The sequence below is a fragment of the Lepisma saccharinum genome, chromosome 5, assembly GCF_977018435.1.
Source record: "Lepisma saccharinum chromosome 5, izLepSacc3.1, whole genome shotgun sequence".
Lineage (NCBI taxonomy): Eukaryota > Metazoa > Arthropoda > Insecta > Zygentoma > Lepismatidae > Lepisma > Lepisma saccharinum.
Genome location: NC_139233.1, coordinates 11,763,807 through 11,789,295, shown reverse-complemented (window position 1 = coordinate 11,789,295; position 25,489 = coordinate 11,763,807). Strand labels below are relative to the sequence as shown.

The following is a 25,489-nucleotide window of genomic DNA, read 5'->3' as shown; positions in this document are numbered from 1 at the left end:
TCAGAAAAACGTTATATCTCTTAAACTATTTGAGCAATCTACTTCGGATAACTTTTGTTTGAAAGCAAAAACATCGGAGCACACGACCGTGTACAATTCAGAAAGCCCAAGTGAGAAAAACGGGGTTGGGAGGAGCCAAGTCCACAAATTTCAATGAAAAAAAAATCTGGCGTTTGCCCCCTCTACTCCCGTTATTTTGAAAGAAGGGCGCAAACTTTTGCATTGTTTTCAAAGAGTAGACCTTTTGCAACAAATTGAAACTTGTTTCAAGTCCCTAGTTCTCATACAGGCTGAAATATGATGCAATATGTACAATCCTGCATTTTGGCTAAAAATAGCTAATTTGCATATTAGAGAAAGGGGGGGAGGGGGTGGGTTTTCTTCCACATGGCATTTCAAAGTCTTATCTCAACATCTGTCAGCGTTCACAACCTCACATACAAGTATGAAGGTCCTAAAACCACGTGAATGTTGTAATCGGCACCATGGGTCACATATGATCTATTGGCTGTTTTCGCCTATACTTTCTATGGGTCATATATGACCCATTGGCTGTTTTAAAGGTTAACAAAATAACAAGCACACAACAAAAAAGTTTAATTTTTTTATAAGACAAGTATTTGTATTGCTGTTATTTAGCATCACTTTTCTGCAATTATTTTGGCTTATTGTGAAGATGAGCGATTGGACTGAAATGTACAGCATGTCCACCTTGGGACTCCAACATTTTGAAAGGTTATTTCTTTTTGATTTCAGGTCAGACTGTTTTTTGAATCCAATAGTAGCAGAAGCAGAAACTCAAAACCTTTATGTGGTAATGCAAGTGCACTGAACTGAATTTTGTGAGTTACACTGAACACTTTGTGAATTATATTATCATTTTCATGTATAGTAATGATGGTATACAAATTTTTCTATCCATTATATTTGTTTCAAATGTTGGAGTCTCATGGTTGACACCCTATATTATTGGACACTCGCAAAGAACACCCATGGCCAGGCCACGACTCAAAACCCAGCAAGGTCGAAAGTTGACCACTTAACACACTCAGCTACTGAGCCAGCCTAAAAGACAAGTGAAGAATATACTTACACCATAGACAGGTGCAGGTCAGGAATATTTGCCACCACCAGCAGGACACATCCTGCGCAATAGCAAAGCACAAAGTAAAAGATAGTCCTTGAATGGAAGAAAATGAAAAAGAATTACAATGAAGCACATAATAAACAAAATTCACATCAAGATATTGAGAAAATAAGAACGTATTTAGAAACAATATTCAGAATAGCTGTAAAACTAATGATATAAGTTTTTAACTTTTGTACTCACGACAGAGCGTATATTGGTGAGCCCAACTTAAGAGTTCAGTATGGGGCTTATGGGGACAGTGTTGCCGCATGGTGCGCAGTGGAAGAAAGCTCCGGCGTGCATCGAACTTCTGCTGTAGTACACGCCGCAACAAAAGTTAGTGATTAACGGAACGGGTACTGTTCAATACAAGAATACAAATCCTTTCGCCATGATTTGATGGGAAGCTGTTCTTTCATGCGGCTGTGGTACAGAGTAATGACGGTCCATGGAGGGAGATTTGCAAATAACTGTTCCCGAATATACTTGTCATACGTCTTGCTGTCCATTTCATCGTGTACGTAGGCCGTGTTTTTCCCTTTAAGTCCACCTTTTGCACAGAAAGGCTAATCGGGACTGGACCTACAGTTTAAACTGGGATCCGAACCACTATATGCCTCCAAAGGGTATCAAACCAGGACGTTACCACTGTGCCATCGGGGAGGCCTGTTTCACATTTATCGGCACACTGTCTTGTTTGAGACAAAACCGTGTTCATTACCGGCATGCACCAAAGCAAATCTCTCCCCCCGATCTGTAAGTGCTCGCAAACAACTCGTAAGACCGCACAGAAAGTCTTGTGTCTTTATTGTTTTGTCCCTCTATTCGTTTTGCACAGCAGCAGCTCGACAGTCATAGGCGGGTCTAGATTATTTTTTTCTGGGACGTGCACAGAATATGCTGTAAGCATTACGTAATATTGGAAATATAATGTGCAGATTTGCAACTTATTTGACACATCAAAGAGTGCCCTTATATCAGTGTTGTGCCCAGTGTTTTCGAAGGGGGAGGGGGGTAGTACGTATACTTTTTAGTAGCTGGTCCTCATATGCCATCTTCTCCTGCTGTTGACCCTCTTCTTTTAGGAATACTTATCCAAGGAAGGGGGGGGGTTATGACCAGCATATACGCCCATTGGACACGTCACGTCATTCACATCAATATAATTGCAAGGGTTCGTTCTAGGTGTAATTTGTGGTCAGATGAACTAATCGGAACTGAGCCTTCAATGTATAATTCATCCTAGAATGTACCTCCGCCAGGAAACGAACCCAGGGCCCTTCGATTATAAGGGGATAGCATTAGCAGAATTTCCGTAGTCGCATTAAAATCAAGTGATCCAGGGTTCGATACCTGCTGGAGGCACATAGTACTTCGTATCTCACATAAAACTGTAGGTTCAGTCCCAACTAACCTATCTGCCCATAAAATTGGACTTAAAACTCAATCAATCAATTATTAGTAGAGGTGTGAAATAAAAGGAGTTTTATTGTATTTTTACTCATATGAAGGATAATTACAGAAAGGAGACTGACATTCTTTTAAATATCTAGGAAAAATGGCTCGTTCATTTTTTTTATCTTTTAATATAACGCTCTCAATACTTTTCATAATACTTAGTCATCATTTTGGGAGGGGCAAGTGAACCTCCTCCCGAAAAAATCCGGCAATGTATTATATACAATGTGCCTGCGAAGTTTCGCCGCACATCGCCTCGTATTAAAGTTATATTCGAAGTCGTTACCTCTTGACGTTTTTTCTGCTCGTTTGGTGTTGCAAAAGGACCTTTAATCGCTTCGCTATTAATTTTGTAAACAGTTTTGAACGAAATTCCAGTCGTTTCAGCATTTTCGCTTGCAGTCCAACTAACACTTTTACCGGGATGTTTCTGCTTGAAGTATATTTATGTTTATTACAATTTGTCTCTCTTTACTTGTAAGACTCTGGACACTTTTATGCTTGATAATACCACCCCTTGCCATTTTGCTGTTGTAGAATAATTATAATAATAAATGGCAGTGTCTGCTGCCACGTTCTTTTTCTGCTGGAACCTCAAAAAAGATGCGCGTGGCAGTAAACTCGGTCTTTGTTTTATCGTGATTTCATCATGCTATGTATGCAATTACGTCTGTAACACATACTGTTAAGTTGTAGCGATTACTTTTACAAAAATGTTTTAAGATTAGGTCCCTCAGCATTCTTCTAATAATAAACCTAAATGCTTTCGTAGTTAGGTTAAGTTCTGTTAGCATTAAAATAATATCGCTAAATGCTTTCTAAAGATAAAGGTTCTAAACACATACTGTTAAGTTGTAGCGATTACTTTTACAAAAATGTTTTAAGATTAAGTCCCTCAGCATTCTTCTAATAATAAACCTAAATGCTCTCGTAGTTAGGTTAAGTTCTGTTAGCATTAAAATAATATCGCTAAATGCTTTCTAAAGATAAAGGTTCTAAATTACCCGTACATTCATTCCCACTAATCATATACTTGCATTTATCTCGTCTTAATCTGTTCTTAAGATTTGTAACATCATTTTAGCAGACGAATTACGTGGCAGCAGCAAATTTGACGCTTATTCTTACTGCTGACACGTGCGTGGCAGCGGACTCGGCCATAATAAATTCCTTCAAGAAATACCCAAAATGAGAAAGCGCGCACGCAAACAACAAACCACTTGACCCCCGACAGGAGCCTATTCACGAACTTTTGCCTGGCCATTCCCCGCCCCCTTCCCTCTTCCCAACACGTGTTTGGAGCAAGTGGCAACCGCCGGACGGCTGTTAGTTTTAACTCCCCAAATCGCGGTAAACACAAGAAAGGAAAACGTCTTGTTTTGATGGTCCGAATTGCAAAAGAAGGTGTAAACCATCAAAGCCTTACATTTCCTCTGGTTTTTGCTTATTTATTATTTTCTCTTCGAATGATAACGACTTTTGTTTCTGACAGAAACACACTTGTTTAGGGGTGGTGATCTCAAAAGTAAAAGCCCATAAGGGCCCATACTGAACTCTTAACTTGGGCTCCACTATAGAAGGAGAAGTGTGCACACTTGACATAGTTCCATGGTTCCACCGCAAGGTGGCTCTAATGTTGAACTCTGCTGGCCCGCTTGATTAGCCCAGCAATGTAACCAAGTAACACTTGTTGTAAATTATGACAGTACGCCACACAATTTTAATTCAAAACACTCTTAACACTTGAAATACATATTTAATAATTTCTGAAGTGAAATTACAGGATTTATTTAACAGAAACTATAACACTGGTCAACAGCCAAAATGCGACATGAGTGATATATACAATTTCTAGTCAATATTGGTCTCCTAAATACGAAACTGTAGTTAAAAATCGCAATTGACTAATTATAATTGAGTTACAGGGCATTGTTGATTTGGAGAAGTTCCCTTATATGGTATTGCATAGCTGTAAGAAGTAAATGTTGAGTTTTTCTTTTCTTATCTTATTTTTTTTTTATTTGTTGTAAGGAAAGGGGGAACTGTTAAAGACCAGCCACAAAACCTCTTTATTCATTGTTTTGTGAGGTGTTAATTTGTGCATTCGTGATTGTGGCTTTATAAAACTAGGTTGAGTGTGTGCATTTACCTAAGATCGTGTTTGCGTATTACGTGGTCCGTTTATGGAAAGGTTGACATTTAATTAAATTGCTGAGTGATGTTAAAAAAATGCCACGAAAATGTATTATCAATGCTAACAATGTCTGTTATGTTTGTGGTCAAATTGTGTTTTCTGGACAGCGGAGAAATATTACCCCTGCTGTAAGAACAGCCTACAATCTATATTTTGGTAAATACTGCAAATTCGGAGATGAAGATAAGACTTGGGCTCCACATTTCCGTTGTAAGACCTGCTACACAAATCTGCTGGACTGGACAAATCACAGAAGACGATTGATACTATTTGCTATTCCCATGATTCAGCTGGAGCCCACTAATCATACAGACGATTGTTTATTTTTTTGTATGGTCCCATCAATACAACGTATGTCCAATACTAAAAAGAAGACAATTGTATTTCCAAATATTCGTTCTGCTTCTCGTCCTGTAGTGCATAGTAATGAACTACCTGTTCCAACACCCCCTGAATCCTATTCCGTAGACTCACAAGACGAACCGTACGATCCACAACCTTCCACATCTACAGATCCAGACTTTGCAGGTGATGTTAAACTTACAGAACAGCACAAGGTTAGCCAAGGCAGAGCTATTAGCCTCCAGAGTTTAACAATGGAATTTTCTGGCTAGTAATGTGAAGGTGTCATTTTAGCGTGAAGGTCAAAAAATGTTGAAAGAATACTTTTCTACCGAAGGAGATATGACATACTGCAGTGATATTAATGGTTTATTGGGGGCTATGGGCATTAAGCACATCTGCGAAGAGTGGCTGTTGTTCATAGATGCATCGGTATAAAGTCTAAAAGCTGTACTGCTTCATAACAGCAATCAATTAACGTCAATCCTTACTGGTTATTCTGTGTTAAAGAATCGTATGACAGCCTAAAATTCCTCCTTCAATCAATTAAATACAACAACTAGGTACATACCAGGCACGTATCCAGAGGGGGGGCTTAGGGGGCTCGAGCCCCCCCCCGAAAGTTTTAGGTTTACACTAGATAAAATGAGGTTTTTGATTTCTTGTGGTGTGAAATAAAATAATGTGACAATAATTTAAGGAGAGAAATAATTATCAAGGCAAGACTGAGAATGTTCCCTAACCCTGTTATTGATAATAGCACGTATCCAAGATGGGGCACAGGGGGCTCGACCCTCTCCCCAGGAAAATTTTCAGTTTACGTTAGATAAAATTAGGTTTTTGGCTTCTTAAATAATGTGAAAATAATGTAAGGAGAGAAATAATTATCGAGGCAAGACGGAGCATGTTTTATACCCCTGTTATTGTTAATGGCTCGAGCCCCCCCCCCTCCCTCAGGAAATTTTTCAATTTACTCTAGATAAAATTAGATATTTGGCGTCTTGAATAATGTGAAGATAATAAATTTATAAATCTGAGAGAAATAATTATCGAGACAAAACGGAGAGTGTTCTATAACCCTATTATTGTCAATAGCACGTATCCAAGGTGGGAATCAGGAGGCTCGAGCCCCCCTTCAGGATTTTTTTCTGTTTACACTAGATAAAATTAGGATTTTGGCTTCTTGAATAATGTGATGATAATTTGGGAGAAATAATTATCGAGACAAGATGGAGAATGTTCTATAACCCTGTTATTGTTCATAGCACGTATCCAAGGTGGGGTTGAGGTGGCTCGACCCCCCCCCCCCCCAGGGATTTTTTTATTTTACACTAAATAAAATCAGGTTTTTGGCTTTTTGAATAATGTGACGATGATTTAAGGAGATAAGACAATTATCGAGGCAAGACGGAGAATGTTCTATGTATAACCCTGTTGTTGATAATATTGCACGTACACTTTTCTTGCGCTTTCGGTGTTGTTGCAGCGCACTTGAGCACTGTGTAGAAACTTGTCAGCATTTGAAAGCTGCACAACTAAGGAAGGTAGCGCCACACGTAGGGCGATTCGTTGTAATTTCTAATCTCTGGAAGGCGGGAGAGGGTACGTTCTTGAATGAGAGAAGGAGTCAACTACTGGCAATATTAACGAATCGTTTTATCTGCGGAACGTTCTAGAATATAATGAGGATATGAATACGCGGATTCAATTTTTCGGTTGATCTGTACAAAGAATCGGTTAATGAGATTTAAGAGGTAAGTGTGACAATTCATACAGTCGATTGGTGATCAGATCAGTCAGCATCCTCTGATTGCTTTATAAGATATAGTGATTCGAAAATGAAGACATTGACGACAGCAGAACTTCCGGGGCCTCAGTGTAGTGCTAGTTCGGTTCGAGGGCCGAAGAGATCAAAGGTCTCTCTCTAAAGTGAATATTTCAGCAGTACCGGATATTGGAGTGGTTTATTAAAACAGAAATAAACTGCATAGATCAACTGAAAAGCAAAGTTTTGAGTGATGATTTAGTTTTGCCAGAACTAAATTTCGTATATCCAGTCCGAGAATTTCATGGTATAAAAAAATACTTTTGTTTAAGCCTACTGGGTTTGAAACACATTCAAACACTTAACTACCATAAAGAGACAGCCGAAAATTTTATGAATGTCGAGAAGACAAAGCAAGAAGATGTTTCATATGTAGACATTTTAGGCGGAAATTGCAGGCTCTACCAGGACCCAAATCAGGGCTCTACCAACTGAGCCACCTAGCCATCCTTGACTTCAACCGATTTTTCGTTAAAATGTCTACATAGTACATGTCCTGCGTATATCAAATCGTAAGGTGTTGCCTGTATAGTGAACAAGCACAGAAAATATAGGAGAGAGAAGAAAACTGAGGAGCATTCCCACCGGTTGAGGATACTTTTTTTCTTTCGTGGTCAATAAGAGCTACTACTTCGAGGTGACAATGACAGTGGCCTAATAAGGGAGATTTCACACCGTGTCGCCTGAAGATTAGGTTTGTGCGGCCTTTTGTGTCGCTACAGTGTGAAACGTTGCTGTTGATTGGCCCATTCCAATCGACATGTATCGCGTGTCCCTTCGGTCTGAAACCTTCCTAAGTCTTGAAAATTCAAGTCACAAGGATGGAAAATTAGGGCCTTGTTAACGTTAGGTGTGAAAGCAGGCAGACGACAGCACTCTAAAGGATCCTATCCAAACCTGCAGGAAGAACGCATCTTACTTCAATCTCCAATACGATGATAAAAACTTCTGGTGAGTTGATTTTAAAAAATGTGTCCGAGATAAAGAGAGGCGTGCCCAGGATTTTCGGAAGGGAGAGAGGGGTTACGCATACTATTGTTGGTGGTCAGTCCTGATTTTGCCATTTTTTCCCTGTCTTTGACGTTCCTCTTTTTTTTTTAAAAAAAAAAAAAGGAATAGATACTGGGTCAAATGGGGTTATTACCTCACCAAACCTCCATTGGGCACGTCACTGGAGATAAATGAGTAAGTATTTCATCATACTGAGAGACGAAACATTAGATGTGTTGGGAACGGAAGGGTTTTCACTGTGCATTCATTGTTTCGTGATCCACCTGTATGTGAGAAGACTTCCTTTGTTTCGAGCCGATATATGACAAGACAGCGGAAGCTGACAGGCATTTTTGAACACTTGTGAGTGCTAAGGTATGAATCTGAGCAATTTGGTGGGTTTCGGCTTTTATAAGAGCTGAAAAAATGGGAGGACAAGACACGTTAGTGGTGTTCAGGCTCGAATCAGAGAGAAATATTAGAGACCTGTCTGCGTCCAGTTCGCAGCCCACAATTTGAATCTCGCGTTGTCGAGTGGATTGTCCATTCCGTGCGTATGTAACAGCTTCGTAAAAACACTTAAAGCCACCATAGATGTTTTTATGCCTGATGAGAAGAAATGGACAAACCCACATACTGAGATGGTTCCGGCACACAATATTAATGCATGGAAACAGGAGTCGAGTGGTAAAAAATGTTCCGATTTCACGTTCTGATTAAAATGATAGCCTTACAGTGGCAACGATTTAAGGGATAGTTGCTCCCCATCTTTTATTTTTTTGCCTCAACATTATGGCCTCTTAATGTTAAGCCTTGGCTACCAAGAGAAAGTAAACTTTCCTTGCAACGCCCTCCGCACCCCCCCCCCTCATTTTGGAACCCAATTGCCACCACTGGTCTTAAACACACAATTGTGAGGTTCTTACTATACCCCTTAAAAAATGGTGTTGAGCCCCCCCCGAAAGGAATTCCTGGATACGTGCCTGGTACATACCTATGGAAAATATGTGCAGATTTGAAAGTCATTGCTATTTTAACTGAACTCCAACAAGGCTATACCAAATATTGCTGTTTCCTCTGCGAATGTAATAGCAGAGACAGAGCTTCTCATTTTATTAAAAAGGATTGGCCATTATGTCAAAGTATGGAAACTGGAAATATGAATGTACATAAAGAACCTCTCGTTGAATCTGAAAATATTATACTTCCTGCACTTCATATAAAGCTTGGACTGATCAAAAACTTTGTCAAAAAGTTGGATCGATACTCTTTGGTATTCAAATATCTACTTAACAAATTTCCAAAAATCAGTGAACAAGGATCAAGGAAGGAATTTTTGTGGGCCCTCAAATTCGTCAACTTCACCAGGACGAGATCTTCGGACACCTGCTAAGTCATGTTGAGAAAGGTGCATGGAGTTCTTTCGGAGAAGTCTCCAACAATTTCTTGGGAAACAAATGTGCTGAAGACTATGAAAAACTTGTAAATAATTTGGTTTCATCGTATCAAAAAATGGGTTGCAATATGTCCCTTAAATTGCATTTTCTACAGTCTCATCTCAATTTCTTTCGGAAAAGTTGTGGGGAGGTAAGTGATGAACACAGTGAGCATTTCCACCAACAAATATCTGTAATGGAGAAAAGATACCAAAGGAAATGGAGTAGAGGAATGTTTGCCGACTATTGCTGGACAGTAAGCAGGGATGATCCTGAACTTCACTACAAGAGGGAAGCAAAGAGGAAGCGGATTTAATCCCACGTAAGTAGTAAAGAACACACCGTACAGTAGTATAGTAGAAAATATTTATTTTGTGATTAATGTAAAAACTATGATTCATGAATTTACTTGGAAAGGCAGATGGAAATGTACCCACGTTTTGTACTGTTCGCATAATACAGTTCAAGCGTAAAAGTCACATGCACACCAAGCATACGTCATTCCACTACGTTAGAACATTGGGAAACCCGACTTTTCGACAATACCTCGTATAATTCTTAAACCGGAAGTCGAGTGGCATTTTCATTGTCAGTTTCGTGTTCAGCATCATGGATTGATAAAGAAAAGTGAATTTTCATCCATGTCGCAAAAAAAAAAATTAAAATTTGTTGACCAGTGTAATTAATAATAAAATGAATAATGATATGTAGGTACTCACCAAAGCTAGTTGTTCGACACTTTGGAAAGTTTCCGGGATGATTTTGCCAACTTGGATGACTGTAGCTCCTTACGAATTTATTTTGTCCCGAAGAAAAATCTGCATTTTATATAATGTAGCACTACTTTGGGAATAATGTCTCTGGAGTGTTCATTTATCAACCTATTTCTGAAGAAGGAATGGGGATATTTTCTGTGGCATTGAGACAGTCAAAAAATAAGTCGCTCCACATTGTATTTGCCAAACACAGTTTACTTTTGATTGCCCTTTCAACATGCAGGAGGATGTTGAGAATGCTGTTTGACGGATGAGTGAGAAACGACGTGTTGTTCTTTGATCCGTAATCTTGTATTTGCGTGAAGGCCGCATCTCCTGATGTTTGTGTGTTATGACTGCGAAGAGAACTGATGCATTGTTGGCACAAAATAAATTTATGCGAGTGTTTTATTATGTAACCTAATAAATAATATGCTAAGGATCTTTCTGTTGCAACATAATCAACCGAGGCTTCATCTGCAATGCGTACGTTACTTTCCCAACATTGATAGGAGTATTCAGCAGGAGTTACAATTTTATCTTTAATGCAATTTTCAATTGAAGATTTCAGTTCCTTATTGCTTTTTTATTTCCTCCTCTAATAGGCGCATCTGACTGACGAACGAAGTGAGTGGCACATCACTTCTGACCTCACAGGTTGCAGACGAAAATAGCGCCTGTTTAACTGGGACATAAATACATTGCAACAAATGCAAATGTAAGAAGTCTATGGTCGAGAGATGGTCGTCACAGCTTAAGGAAGATAAAATTCCAAAATGTCGCTCAAGGGGATCTTGGCTTAATTTCCCCGTTAACACATATTTGTAGCCTTTGTCCCACAGCCATTCACTCAGTTGCAAAGTACTCTGCAAAGAAATTATTAGCGATTCCATGGTCCTATTGGATGAAAAGGTATTATCAGTTGTTTTTAATGTGATTAGAAAATTGCACAAGAGTATGTAATACCTTGAACCATTGTATAAGGCGTTGGAAGGAATTCGAGAATTCAAAGTGTCACTAACGTCGTGCTTTACTGGAACTGGACAAATATTTGGGCACATTTGGGAAAATATGTTGAATGGCTTCAGCTTTCAGTTTCCATTGTACTCTAGGTACTTGTTCACTGTTCACTTGAAACAAATCTTCTATTATCCACTCTTGGGCAAAATGCAGATCGCAAAGCTTGCTAGTGGAACTCAGATCTCTACCTTTCGCGGAATAGCTTTAGTCCATTTCATTAACTGGATCTTGTCTTTCAGTACCGAAAAAAAATGCCTACCTTTCACCTTTCCACTGTAACCCGATTTACAACCTGGCATAAAACACGACGGCATCTTTGTTTCTCATTCACGTTCTTTTGTTGCGCGTGCTGGCAGCAAGCTACAGCAGAATGCGACACCAGTGCCACTAGTTCATTGGTCTGCCATCCGGTATGGGAAAGTCGCAGAGTGCACCCACTTCTCCTTCTATACGCTCTGCTCACAATAAAACAACACTTCACCCAATTTCATATTAGGTAGTTGACGACTCAAATTAACTAGTGTACTTTGAAAATGAAAATGACACATGGAATAATGATCTCACCATAATGACCATTATAAGTTCATATATTTGATATTGGATCTTTTATACACAATACCTCTCGTTAGTAACATTTCTGACATTCTTAACACACCTCAAAACAATCTCAAAAGTGATGGAAGAAAATCATTTGGAAGTCTTCTTTAGGTTGGAATAACATGGAATTCTTTCCATAGCATCTTGCTCAATCTACGACTAATCAATTCTGAAAATGGACTATGTTCTGGTGGAATTTTAGACCAGCAATGTATGGATAAATATACTCATTAACAATTCAAATTCTAAGCAAGTTCAAAATTACAACATTTTTCAATAGTTAAAAAGATTTATAACTAGGACTGGGCAGATACCACTTTGAACTGACACCCGTAATGATGCCTCTGCTCTTACAGACTACCACAGATACTTGACAATTGTAACAATTGAAAGTTGTTTAAAATATCGATTAATATTATTGGTTGAGTATTCCACTTCAATTATAAGTGTCAATTTACCCAAGTTTTGCTATAAAATATTCAAAAATTACATCAGAATGTTAAGACACCTTTTACAGAATCATAAAATACAGTTGTTTTCCACATAATATTGGAGGAATGGAGACCAAATTTTGCATGATTTTCAGGATAACCAAACTCCATGAAAGTGTTGTTTTATTTTTGTGAAGGGCACAAAAGGCCAAACTGCTGGAAAAGTATCAGCTGGTATCAGTAAATAAAATCAAACCATACTTTCTACAGTGCCTCTCGCAGCTTAGGAGACCATGGAGCAGCAGGTAGTGAGCCAGAAAGTACTCTTCTATGGTTTTCTCTTCCAAATAAACGTTATTTGACATTTCTATCGTTAACGATTGTTGAGTTATTTAAATTCTTTATTGGTATATTTTTTCTTGGACACACTGTATAGATATTTAAAAAAACTTCCTCCCCCCCCCCACCGCAAACTGAAAGAATCTGTATTTATGCCTTGCTTAGCTTTGCCCCAGCCCCAAATTATCTGAAGAAATCGGCACGTATGCCTAATCCATACATTAGAAGAATTGAAAGAAAAATACCATGAGAGAAATTGATGCAATTTCGGAAGAAGCACTGACACCTGTTGGTGAAAATTTCCTTAAAAAATGCCGTAAATGTGTGGATGCAGGAGGACATCATTTCCAACACTTCCTGTGACAAGATACATGCTCATTTTAATTGTAACTTTCAATGTAATTATACGAGATAATTTCAATACATAGCTAGCGGTTCCAGTTACGTTATCAATCTTACTTTCTGCCATGCTAGCTGCCACTTCACGGCCACCTAGGCTGACAAAGGCACTGTATATCATCAGCACTGGCTCAGCCCTATTTATGACAAAGTTTTGCAGGGTGTAAAGAATGGCCCTTTAAGATGACACTCAAATTTCAACCTTACTTCCACGTGGTACACCCTAGACTGCATTTTGCAGACTTGCGAGGCTCTGGCATCTCGACTCATGGACAGTATAATCCTCTGTGATCTGTCCATATCTGTTTTTGATTATCCCATCATCGCTTTTTGTTATCAACATTCATCCTCATCTTCGCAATTGGCCAAAAGTGGCAGAAATGCAAAATAAAACAAATCAATTCATTCATTCAACAAGGTTTTGCCATGCAAGCAAGTAACAACTGCGAACCACACATTTTAGTAGATTCTTTCATTAATTCATATGGAAAATATGTAAATTTCAAAATATCAAAGTCCTGGTCACGAAAGCAAAATTTGAGGTGAATACTATCCATTTTCTATACTTTTGAGCCATAAGCAAATAAACGTCTTGCGTTGTGTGTAGCACAGAACGGACATCACATAGAGCACATCTTGTAGGATGCCAAATGTGAACTTCAACTGTGAAAATATCCTTACCAAATAAAGTTAGGGGAAAAATACGAGGGACGATCAGGTTGCTCCGACCCTAACATAGAAGGAATGACGTTATGATTGATTTTTTATTTTGTTATTGTTTAGTGATCCTTTGTATATTTTCATTCTGAATTGCAAGTCTGAGTAGTGTACAGTTTTCTTTTCACAGGGGTATAACTGAGTGAAGTTGCGTCAATGTGCCAGAATGGAGAAAACTGAAGTGAGAGCGGTGATCAAATATTTTGTGAAGAAGAAGTGGATGGTATCCAAAATCCATGAGGACTTGGTGGATACACTAGGGGACACTGCTCCTTCATACAGTATGGTGAAGATTTGATTTGATTTGATTTTAAAATTGTGGGAGTGTCAGCACTTAGGCTATTTTGCTCCCGTCACATTATACGGGGGCCAGCCCCTTATCATTACAAAGCACAACTCTAACGTTGCATAATTAAAAATCTTAAAATGTTCTGACTTCTGTTAAAAGCTGAGGCTGTAAAGGGGCGCTCAGCACACATAAGGACAACAGGACAATACAAACAAAATTATACTGGCCATGGGGCCAGTCGCCAGAGCCTCGTTAGTCTTCAGTCCAGGGTGTACTAACGCGGAAGTGAGGTTGACATTTGGGTGTACTACGTGGAAGGTCACCCCTTACATCCCAGTATGGTGAAGAGATGGTGTCGTGAGTTTAATTGTGGGGGAGAGTCGTGTGAGGATGAACATGCAGGTGGAGCACCAAAAACTGTCATGACGACCGAAAACATTAACACGATATCGTGCTGAAGGATCGTCGAGTCATTATCCGTCATGTTGCTGAGATGTGTGGCCTGTCATATGGCACTGTCCAAAACATAATTACCCAGGAATTGCAAATGAAAAAAAATGCTGCAAGATGGGTCCCTCGAAACCTCACCCCAGATCAGAAGCGCACCCGAGTGCTCCTCAGTCAAGAACTTCTTGACAAGTTTTGTGCTGATATAGACGATTTCCTTGACCGATTTGTAACTATGGTTGAAACATGGGTCCATTACTTCGACCCAGAAACAAAATCACAAAGCATGGGGAGGAAACACCCACATTCTCCACCAACAAAGAAGTTCAAGGTGCAAACGTCAGCCAAGAAGGTGATGGCCTCAATTTTCTAGGACTGCAAGGGTGTCCTTCTTGTGGACTATCTACAGAGGGCAAACCATCACTGGCACATACTACAGTGATCTAATCAAGAAATTACGTGATTCAATCAAGAAAAAGAGGCGCGAGATGTTGACTCGCAGTGTGCTCCTTCAACAGGACAATGCACCTGTCCACACCTCATGCATTGCGAGGGCCGCTATTGCAGATCCATTGTTCGAATTGTTGCCCCACCCACCCTATTCCCCAGATTTGGCCCCCAGTGATTTCCATTTGTTCAAACTTTTGAAGAATGACATTCGTGGGCAAAAATTTTCTGATGATTGTGAGGTGATAAGTGCTGTGGACTCATGGTTGAAGGACCTGTTGGAAGAATTTTTTTTGCAAGGTATCCAGGCGTTGGAACACTGATGGGAAAAGTGCATTGGAGTTGCAGGGGGGTATGTTGAAAAAAAAAAAATTGAAACCCTATTGCCGCTCTTTCTATGTCAGGGTCAGAGCAACCTGATCACCCCTCGTAACTGCATATTCCTATTTCTGAATAAACACACATGTAGAATGATATGCTACATGACCCCCTTTCCATTTGAAAATCTGGATGTAATTCCAAGATGGCGACTTTCAAGATGACCGCCATGATATACACTAGCCCCATCTGGTGCCTCCACCCCAATTACCCATATCGAAAATTTCATCACCCTCTGTCAAGTCATTTTCAAATTAAAAGGTTGGTGCTGGACTTTTGCCTCACCCTGTATTTTGTTACACAGTGATTATCATCTTACGTTGAAAATTCTTATCAGGAACTTTGCAAATTTCCCTTGTAAGAAAAGTAGTAGCAACTGGTGGAGCTCACATCGAAACCTTATAGGTAATGTAAAAATCTTGAATGTTTTCTGCATCTTTAGGTATATTAATAAATAATTTACGTTTGCTATAAGCTTAGCTATGTCATTTTGAAATCACGGACACCTTTTTTGATGACTGTACATTTGAAACACTCGGCAAAGTAACTTCATTTTCAACTAATGGACTCTGCAAATTCTCCATCATTTTGCACCTGCGGTTTCAATACTGAACTTACTTGAATTTCCCCAAGCAAGAGTCAGAAATTATCGCTCCAATAATTGGAAGGAAATAGCAAAAGCCATTAAACACATGAAATCTGGCCGTGGCATCATTTTCAGTGAAATTCAGAGAAGTTTCAAAGAACAGGACAAGAATAACTGAAACAAAAAGAATCTGTTATGATTTCTAAAATACACAAAAAATATGTTAACAACAACAAGAATATTAAAAATTCACTGCAATTTTTCATATTACTATACAAAAAAATCACATTTAAATATAATGTAATGTACATGTTCATTATGTAAAGTCATTTGTATTTGTGCTCATTTGAAGTTCCTTTCTGTCACTTTGGGCTAATTGTAATGATGATGCAAAGAAGAACCAATAGCCAGGTCAGGATTATAACCTGGAATATTCGGTAGTGAGTGCCTGAGTTGATTGTTCAATGCTCTCAGCCACCAAGGCATCATAAGTACTAAGTTTCAAAAAAATTAATTGTTTTTTACCAGGTTGTGCTGGAACACAGGATGCATGCAACTTTGAACTAATGCCAATGTTGATACTGATCCTTCAAAATTGTAATAATTAAAACTTGTTCAAAATAACAATTAATACTGATTTGTAAGTATTCCACTGCAAACACGTACATCAATTTACAATAGTTTTGCTCAAGATATTTAAGAATTACATCGAAATATTAAAATAGAAGCCTCAAACTCACAGAATACACTTTTCACGCAAGCTGGTGTAAAATAAATGAAAATTTTGAGTTCTGCATAAATTCCAGGATAATTCGATTCCATGGAATGTTTTCATACTTTTGCACACCCCATAAATATCCAAATTCTCAAAAAGTATTGGTCAGTATCAGCAAATAAATTCCAATTGATACTTTCTGGTACTGATACCACTTTTATGTACATGCAGCAAATAACCATATTAATACAGTGGAACATCATCATTTTGACAAAGTGCAACACATGACACCTCTTAGGAGTCATTCTCAGCAGATGCTTCCTCTTCCACCTCCAACCAATTGCCAGAGAAGAGGTCCGTGTGTTCCAGAGAGGGAGTCAAAAGCTCAGTACTAGCTTCAGTCATGGTTTTCCACCATAAACTATGAAATGGCAGGATTGCCTAAAAGCTCAGTACTAGCTTTAGTCATGGTTTTCCACCATAAACTATGAAATGGCAGGGTTGCCTATCTGCAATTATTGGATTTGATTGATTGATTTGTTGTTTTAAGTCCACTATATGCACATGTTACGTCCCTGCACATTTTTGTAACATTGCATTATTATTATAAATGTACATGTTGAAAGCTAAAACATTTAGTTCCCTTGGTTTCTTAATAATGTTTATAGATTGGCATGCTGTATGGCTCCGTTTGTGACGTAAATGTGAACTCACCAATCAGGGTGCTTATGAACAAATGAACTAACCTTTATGTACAGTACTAATGAAGTCAGCTCGTTTAACCTGCAATTGGTCGCGGGTGAGCACCCTGCTCACTTTAAATTTTAATGAAGTGCCATTTTAACAGTATTTAAAATATTGGCCTGTGGTGCTCTCTAGCTGACTTTTAGAGTTTCACGACCGACCTGATCGCATTTTTATGAGATGAGGTAAACGGCATTATTAGAGAGACCATTGTTGTGGATATAGTGTTGTCAGTGTGAGTGCAGAGCTCACACGCAACAGATTACGTTATATATTTTTTTTTATTTACATTTGTGCATTATTTAGTCAATAGGACTATAATGTGTCTAGTAAGTTTTCATACCTATATGTTCTTGTCGTGTTAATAGAAGATTCGAAAAGTGTTGCAGCGATTTTATATCATATCACATTTCTGGAGATAAGATAGAACTACCTCAGAGGAACGTGCACTTTTTGTTAACGCTGAGACTTGTTGGCTTCGACGATGTTTGAAAACAAATAAACATTTTGAAACAAAAATGTAATGAATAAGAAGGATTATAATAAACAGATCATAGGAAGTACAAAAAATAAATTTAAAAAAATTAAAATATGGTGAAATATGCCTGAAAAGCAAGGGTGAGCACCGTGCTCACCTGCGACGTAACTACAGCAAGTGTGACCGATCCCGGGTTAACGAAATATGCATATTACTATGATGTAAATATAAACTCGCCAATCAAGAGATTACCGATGTTAATGAACTAACCTAATTGTGATTAGCTAAATATGGAACATTTAAATTTGTAATTTTCCAAATGTAAGAAGATTTACTAACGTTAAAGAAATAATTGTTAACTCAAATGAATATGTAAACTTTCTTTGTAAATTACTCAAAACAGAACTTTGTATATTCCGAATATCTATCTGTTATAATTCAGAATATCGTATCATAACATTGCCTAAAGGCAGGGGTTTCGAGGCTGAGAGCTTGAGTATAAATATGATGCATTTTGGTTTGGAAAGGAGTCAGATGAGAACACCAGTCTAGGAAGAAGTGAACAGGTTTACGCTGCTCTTCTGTAAATCCTAGATTGGCCACCTCAGATAAGAACACCAGTCTAGGAAGAAGTGAACAGGTTTATGCCACTCTTCTGTAAACCCTAGATTTGGACCACCTCAGTGTTGATCTTCGAACTACTATCTTTTTATCTACGAGAAACTATAATCAAGTTCCAGTATTCAGGTTGCCTACCTACCCATTGTAAGTATCCCGGTGAATAAAGAAACATTAATTATTAAACTAAAAACCATGGTTGGATTTTTCTTAAACCTACCTTGAGATGGGTTTCATTGAAGACCATTAGTGTCTTGATGTCCACGCCTACAGGAGTAAAGGGATAGAAGAGTTACCACGAACGTAACAGCTTCTTTTTGGTGCCTCAACGTACAGGACCAAAGGTTGAGAAATTCTGATCACTACAGCACGGAGGTCATCACAGTTTACGATTTCGACCACTACTTGGCGTAGAATATCATCATAGCAGTACAAAGCAGAGAAGTACTAACCATTCCGTAGAATCCAGAAAGGATTGGTTGGTCATCGACTGATGTTTGTGATCCCCAGTGCCAGTTATTTATCCCATAAAAGCGTTTAAGGAGGACTAATATCAAATTACAGAAACTAGTATTTCAAGAAAATACTTAGAAAAGTTTAGGAGAAATCAGTTATTGTAACTTCGTTTGAAATAGGTAATAACATTTGGTCATATCGAAAAGGGTTTTAAGGGGTGAGCAAAGAAAATTAAATATGGCGGCCACAAAGTGCTGCACTGATGATACCAAATCTGAAGAAGAAACTGTCAAATGTCAAGAATGCGAGTGTCTGTTCCATTTGAGTTGTTTAGGTATTGATCCTGCAAGTGAAAATTCTGACAAAACAAATTTTAAATGCAAAGATTGTGAAAGTAAATCTAAGCCGACCAACAAAGTGATAAGAGTTGTTGAAGGCTTGGAGACAAGAAAATTAACAGAACAGACAGAAAGACAAAGAGGAAAGACAGAAAGATACACAAGAAGATAATAAGAAGATGGAAGAATTGATAGAGGGAGTAAGGCAGAAAGACAAAGAGGAAAGACAGAAAGAAAAACAAGAGGATGAAGAGAAAAGGCAAAAAGAAAGACAGGAAATGAAATAATTAATAGAAGAAGTAAGATTGGAGTGTAAGATCAATATGAATGAGTTACTCAAAACTGTAGAAGAGTACCAAATCAGAATGAAGACCGAAATTGATAAATTTAAGCAAGAAACGAGACAAGAAGTCAAAGAACAGATCATGGCAAACCAAAAGGAGTTGCTGGAGGAGGTAGAAAAGGAAAAGAATCGGAGAGAAGTTAAAGAGACAAAATTAGCAAGCCTGTTTGAAAATCTAAAACTCAAGACTACAAAAAGTTTGATAGAAGAAAGGCAGAAAAGGAAAAAAAAAAAAAGAATAGAAGACGAAAGGAAGGAAGTACAATGGCAGTTCCATAAAACCACTAGTGAAATAGATTCTTTGGCTAAGAAGTTGGAACGATTACCTTTAAATACAGATCCAGTTGAAAGAAGGCATGGGATTTACCCTGAAGGTTTGGTAACTCCTAACGCCAGTATGCCTAAGAGGAGATATACTGATAGAAATAACCACTTGTCCTCTAGTGCAACCTTCGAGGAGGATTCAGAACTGAATAGGAGCCGACGATCAAAGAGGGTGAGACTGTCTCAAGAAGTCTACGATAACCCTTCAGAAGAAGATAATAGAACCAGCTTTAAAAAACCTAAGTCTAAGAATTTTAGACTTGCTGATATAAAAGCCCTAAAGAAATTTTCTGGGGAGATGAATTCAGTTTCAGCTGAACGATATATCGAAAGTTTAAGAACTTATCTGGATATAACGGAGGTTCCAAAACCTTACAGGTTGAAAATTTTACCTTCCTTGATGACAGGAAAGGCTAAATCATGGTTTATAGCTAACGAACGGAAATGGAAAAGTTTTGATATGCATTTCGAAAGCAATATGCTTCCTTAGAGGCTAAACAATGGGAAATGCAGCTATTAAGGAATAGGAGATTCCAGAAGTCCCTTGGGTTGACTTTAGAAGAGTACTGCTGGGAAGTCTATGGGAACTACTGCAATTTGATAAACCAAGATGAAGTCTTAAATTTAGAGTTGGAAGTGGAAGATGAAGAATGGAAAATGGTAGAAGGATCTGAACATAAAGATATGACGTTTTCAAAGAAACATGAGATAATCGCTCAAATTTTAGGATTAAAAATTAAGTGCACTATACATACAGGGAGCAAATGCACTATAACGAACTATAAAGTTTGGCTTAAGTTGCGAGACAGATTACCTGGACTTAAACTTCAGAAGTGTCCTGGAGTTAAATTGCAGGATTTTACTGAAAAGGAAAATTCTAAAATAGCAGGATATAGAAGGATTCATTTTGAGATCGGATGATATGTATTTGAAGATCTGGTTTACGTAAGCCAAAATTTAGATGCTGACTTGTTAATGGGCTTCCCATTCTTGAAGAGATATCAGGCGAATTTGGACACTAGAAATCAAAGGCTCTAGTTAGTGAAGAAAGGACAGTTAGTGTAAGAAGGTTCATTAGGCAGAGACACCTTGACGGCCAAAAATAAACCAGACATTGAGGTCTACGTAGGACAGGTAGTCATAGATGCCTGGATAGCTGACGAAGAGGAAATAAGAGGAAATGCCAATTCTTCGGAGATGCTTGATTTTGAAAAAAGAGAAGACTTGTTCTGTTATTGAAGGAGTACCAAGGTGCATTCTCCAGCAAGCCTGGACTAGCCAAAAATGCTAATTGTACGATACCTTTGACATCTAATGAATCAGTATATTTGATTCCCTATCCAATTTCTATGTCGAAATGGGCAAGAAGAGCTGGAGTGATGGAAGAAATGGGGTGTGATAAGGCAATGTCAGTCTCCTTACCTTAACCCCTTGCTGGTGGTTGATAAACCTGATGGGTCCGTAAGGCCCTGTATAATATAATAACAACCCCGAAAAACACAGTACCAGTTCTACAAGAAGGCTTGCAAAAATTCAGGCGAAACAAGTATTTTAGTTGCCTAGATTTAGCTTCTGGATATTTACAAATCCCTATAGAGAGTGAACATCAAGAATATACACCTTTTTCGTATAAAGGACGTTCCTGGTGTTTTACGAGAATGCCTTTTGGTATATTTAATGCAGTGGCTGTGTTTATGCATGCAATTAATCTCATACTGAAGAGTTCCTAACTATTTACATAGATGATTTGCTCATTTTTGATGAAACTCTGGGTAATCATTTCCAGCATATTAGATGGGTTTATCCAAGCTAAAGGCAGAAGGATTTACTGTAAAACTGAAAAAATGTGAATGGATAAAATCAGAGATCAAATATCTTGGCCATATTATCTCTGGAAGCTGGGTTAGAGTAGACCTTAAAAAGGATGAAGTGATCTTAAAATTTCCAAGACCTCGGAATAAGAAGGATCTTCAGCAGTTCCTAGGGTTATTAAACTGGAGGAGAAGATTTGTAAAGGACCTATCTAGGAAGACAGCAAATTTAGAAAGATTGTTAACGAAAAACATCAAATGGGAATGAACTAATGAAAATGAAGCTAGTTTTAGAACTCTGAAAAAAAGAGTTAGTCCAATTACCTGCTTTAGATCAGCCTGATTTCACTAAGCCATTTTGCTTGCTATGTGATGCATCACTAACTGGGCTCTGGCAGTCTTATTTCAGGGAAAAATAGAACAGACCTCTGACTTAGAAAGCATTGCCATTGTACAATATGCCAGTTGAAAACTGAAACGATATGAATGGAACTATACTGTGCAAGAATTAAAATGTCTAGTGGTGCTGTTTGGAATAGATCACTTCAAAGTTTACTTGTATGGTACCAAGTTTTACGTCTACACAGACCATAAAAACTTAATATGGCTATAGAACAGCCGAGATTGGAATGATAGGTTGACCCGTTGGACCTTAAAATTTCAACAGTTCAATTTCTCCATTTTTCACATTACTGGAAAACGAAGTGGGATAGCTGATGTCCTAAGCAGATTGACAGTAATACATAGATTGATTGTAATGATATGGGAAAATGAAACAATGCCCCACAAATGGAAATCTGGAATAATATGCCCAATTTATAAGAAAGGTGATAAATTAATATGTGGAAATTACAGAGGCATCACACTTCTTAGTGTGGTGTATAAGTTCCTGTCACGATTGATCAGTGAGAGAATAAAATGCTACACAGAAGATATACTGGGAGAGAACCAATGTGAATTTCGCTCTGGCAGAATCACTACAGATCAGATTTTTATTAATAGACAGATGATGGAGAAGTTTTATGAACATGATGTGGATTTGCATTTTTTACTTGTAGACTTCAGGCAGGCTTTTGACAGTGTTAATCGGAATTAACTGTTTAGAGTACTTGAGGAGTATAAAAGTCCCCTCAAAATAATAAGACTAGTAAGAATGACTATGAGTGGTTCTAAGGCAAGAGTGAAAGTTGGTAGTAAACTGAGTGAAGAATTTGAATTCAACACAGGAGTGAAACAAGGGGATGGCCTTTTGGCAGTATTATTTAATCTAGCATTTCACAAAGTAATAAATGAAGTTGACCAAAAGGGAACAATATTTGGAAAGTCTAGTCAAATCTGCGCATATGCAGATGATATTACAATCATTTCTTGAGCAATAAGGACACAAACAAATTTATGAGGAAATGGAAAGAGAAGCATTAAAAATGGGACTTGCTGTAAATGAAAAGAAGACTAAGTATATGAGAATGTCCATCTCCGAGACCAGAAGAGCACCTCAAGATCTGACAATTGGAGAGATAAGTTTTAGGGAGTCCCTTGTTTCAAATATCTGGGAACAATGGTATATAACGATAATGATATGAGTAAAGTAATAAAGAAAAGAAACAGGCAGGCAATCGTGCATATTTTGCCAATAAGCAGTTGTTCAGAAATAGACTGATCACAAGAAATACAAAGCTTAAAACTTATAAGACACTGGTACGACCAGTTGTCACTTACGGATCAGAAAATTGGACTTTGAAATTGTCAGATGAAAATGCCCTCAGAATATTTGAGAAACGGAGGGACACGTGAGGGAAGATGACGACTGGAGAATAAGATATAATGAAGAGCTAGATGATTTAATAAAAGGCCAGGATATAGTGAGATTTGTCAAAGCTCAGGGAATAAAGTGGTTGGGACATATGGAGAGAATGATGGAAGATCGGACGCCAAGAAGAATGTTTAGAGAAAAGATTCACCATGCAAGAAGAAAGAGCAGACCAAAACTTCGATGGATAGACGACGTTGCTGCAAACTTGCAGACGATGAAAATTGAAGGATGGAGTAGAAGAATTGGTGACAGATTGGATGGAGGCTGATTGTGGAGGAGGCCAAGGCCCATCAAGGACTGTAGAGCCAGAAAGAGAGAGTTCCTTTGCACCTAGGCCTCCTCACACAAATAGTTGAACGCAGTGCATTAACCCCAAAATATCAAAGTGGGACAATGGGTATCCCATGAAGGTCTGGAATTCAGAAAAGTACTTCGTAAACACTCTGTAGCTCTGTCGGGGTTTCAACCTCTTCATCATTTGCCAGGAAAGCTTCAAGGGTTAGTTCACCCTGCAGTTCGTTTAACATTCCAGAGATTCTCGTTTACATCTTTATACGAGCTTTAAGTGTTTTAAGAGTAATTTGATTGCTGTCACGGCATAATACGAGATGGGGTACGTTTCAAATTACTTGCTGAAAACAATCCTGACACAGAGGCTAACACCCACTAAAACAACTTACGTGTCTAAGAGTTAACCATGAATTTTACTATAAATTACAAATATATAAATTTTACAGACAAAAATAATTTGGATGTTTCTCCCTTGTCTAAAATCTGTACAATATTTCAAAATAGGAAATTAATTTTAAAAATTAGTCTATATAGATGTTTGTGTATTGCTTACCCCTTATTCCATAAAACACAAATCTCTCACAAAATTCATAAGCTATTATGAAAGGAATTGCAATTGGGTACTTTATTACCTGTGAAAGAGACAAAATGAGTTTATTTCTAAGTTCTATACATGTCAAATTATTTTTAAGCATGAAGGCCATATTGGCCTGAAAAGACTACAAAGTATCAGTGCAAAAGAATAATTTAATAGGCAACAAACCCTGGAAATTTGAGTAAAATACCTGATTTTCATATCCATGAACAGAGAATTATAATGGCTCAAGTTTTCCATCAACTGAGACTCATACTTTTTTAAAATGGAAGTGGTTCTGAAAATTGAGATCTGCATTGTGCAGAAAAATATTGACATGAGATCACAATGTTGGTCATTTCTCAAACCCCAAACAATGTGGCAGAAATTTTCTCTTAAACCAATATTTTCAGTAATTTCAATGAGTTTTGTAAAGATTCTTTTCATGAAACGGGTCAACTTTAATATTTTCGATATAAAGATGATTTTTATCTTTGACAAATGCTGGAAAAATACTGCATAGTTACCAACTTGGAGGTTCTTGATGCAGGCCCGTAGCCAGGAATTCTTTGCAGGGGGGCAAAGTCAATCCTAGAGGGGGCAAATTTTTAATACATTGGCAAATATAGCAGGGTACACAGAGGCATTTGCCCCATCCCCAAAAGAGATAAGTAACAGAAAAGGGATCATATTTTGAAACTCAACGAATATTAAAAAAAAAAACTTCAAGCAACATTAAATAGCAATATTTCAATATGACCTTTCCAGACTGCTAAAGAATATAAAGTTTAACATAAATAGGCTAATAGGGACTGTATCTACTTGATATTTACAGGTCGATAATGTTAATAGGTGATTAATATGTACCAACAGATTTGGGCCTATCTGCAGAACTGATTAAGGGAGCCATAAATCATGCTTCATAATGATTCCCTCTAGTTTCCAGTATGAATGATTTTTACGCACAAGGGAATCTAACGACAATCCAACAACACTATTCTGTTGTGTTATGCAAGAAAAATCGATTAATTAAATAATAATGGTTGCATATTATCTACACTTGATGAATTGTGTAAAAAATTGTAATATAGTTTTTTGTACTTGCTAAAACATTAAAGCATGGGTCCCTTAGTCCACCATGGACTCTATTTCCTTCAAAGGGGAGACTCTTGCATCACTACAGACAATGTTTGCCTACTGGTTAC

At 37.9% G+C, this 25,489-nt stretch overlaps 1 protein-coding gene across 2 annotated transcripts in view; it reads right to left on the bottom strand.

Annotated features, from left to right (window-relative positions):
• Positions 1-25,489, bottom strand: part of LOC145988220 (solute carrier family 15 member 2-like) — a 72,664-nt gene that overhangs the window by 41,441 nt on the left and 5,734 nt on the right. Inside the window, exons 2-4 of one of the 2 annotated variants that reach the window (XM_083123066.1) lie at positions 24,264-24,342; positions 15,812-15,953; positions 1,094-1,180 (exon numbers count right to left, since the gene is read on the bottom strand). In XM_083123066.1, coding sequence (XP_082979192.1) covers positions 1,094-1,180; positions 15,812-15,953; positions 24,264-24,342 — 308 coding nt within the window. The remainder of the gene's footprint in view (positions 1-1,093; positions 1,181-15,811; positions 15,954-24,263; positions 24,343-25,489) is intronic. The other variant, XM_083123067.1, reaches the window with a different exon arrangement.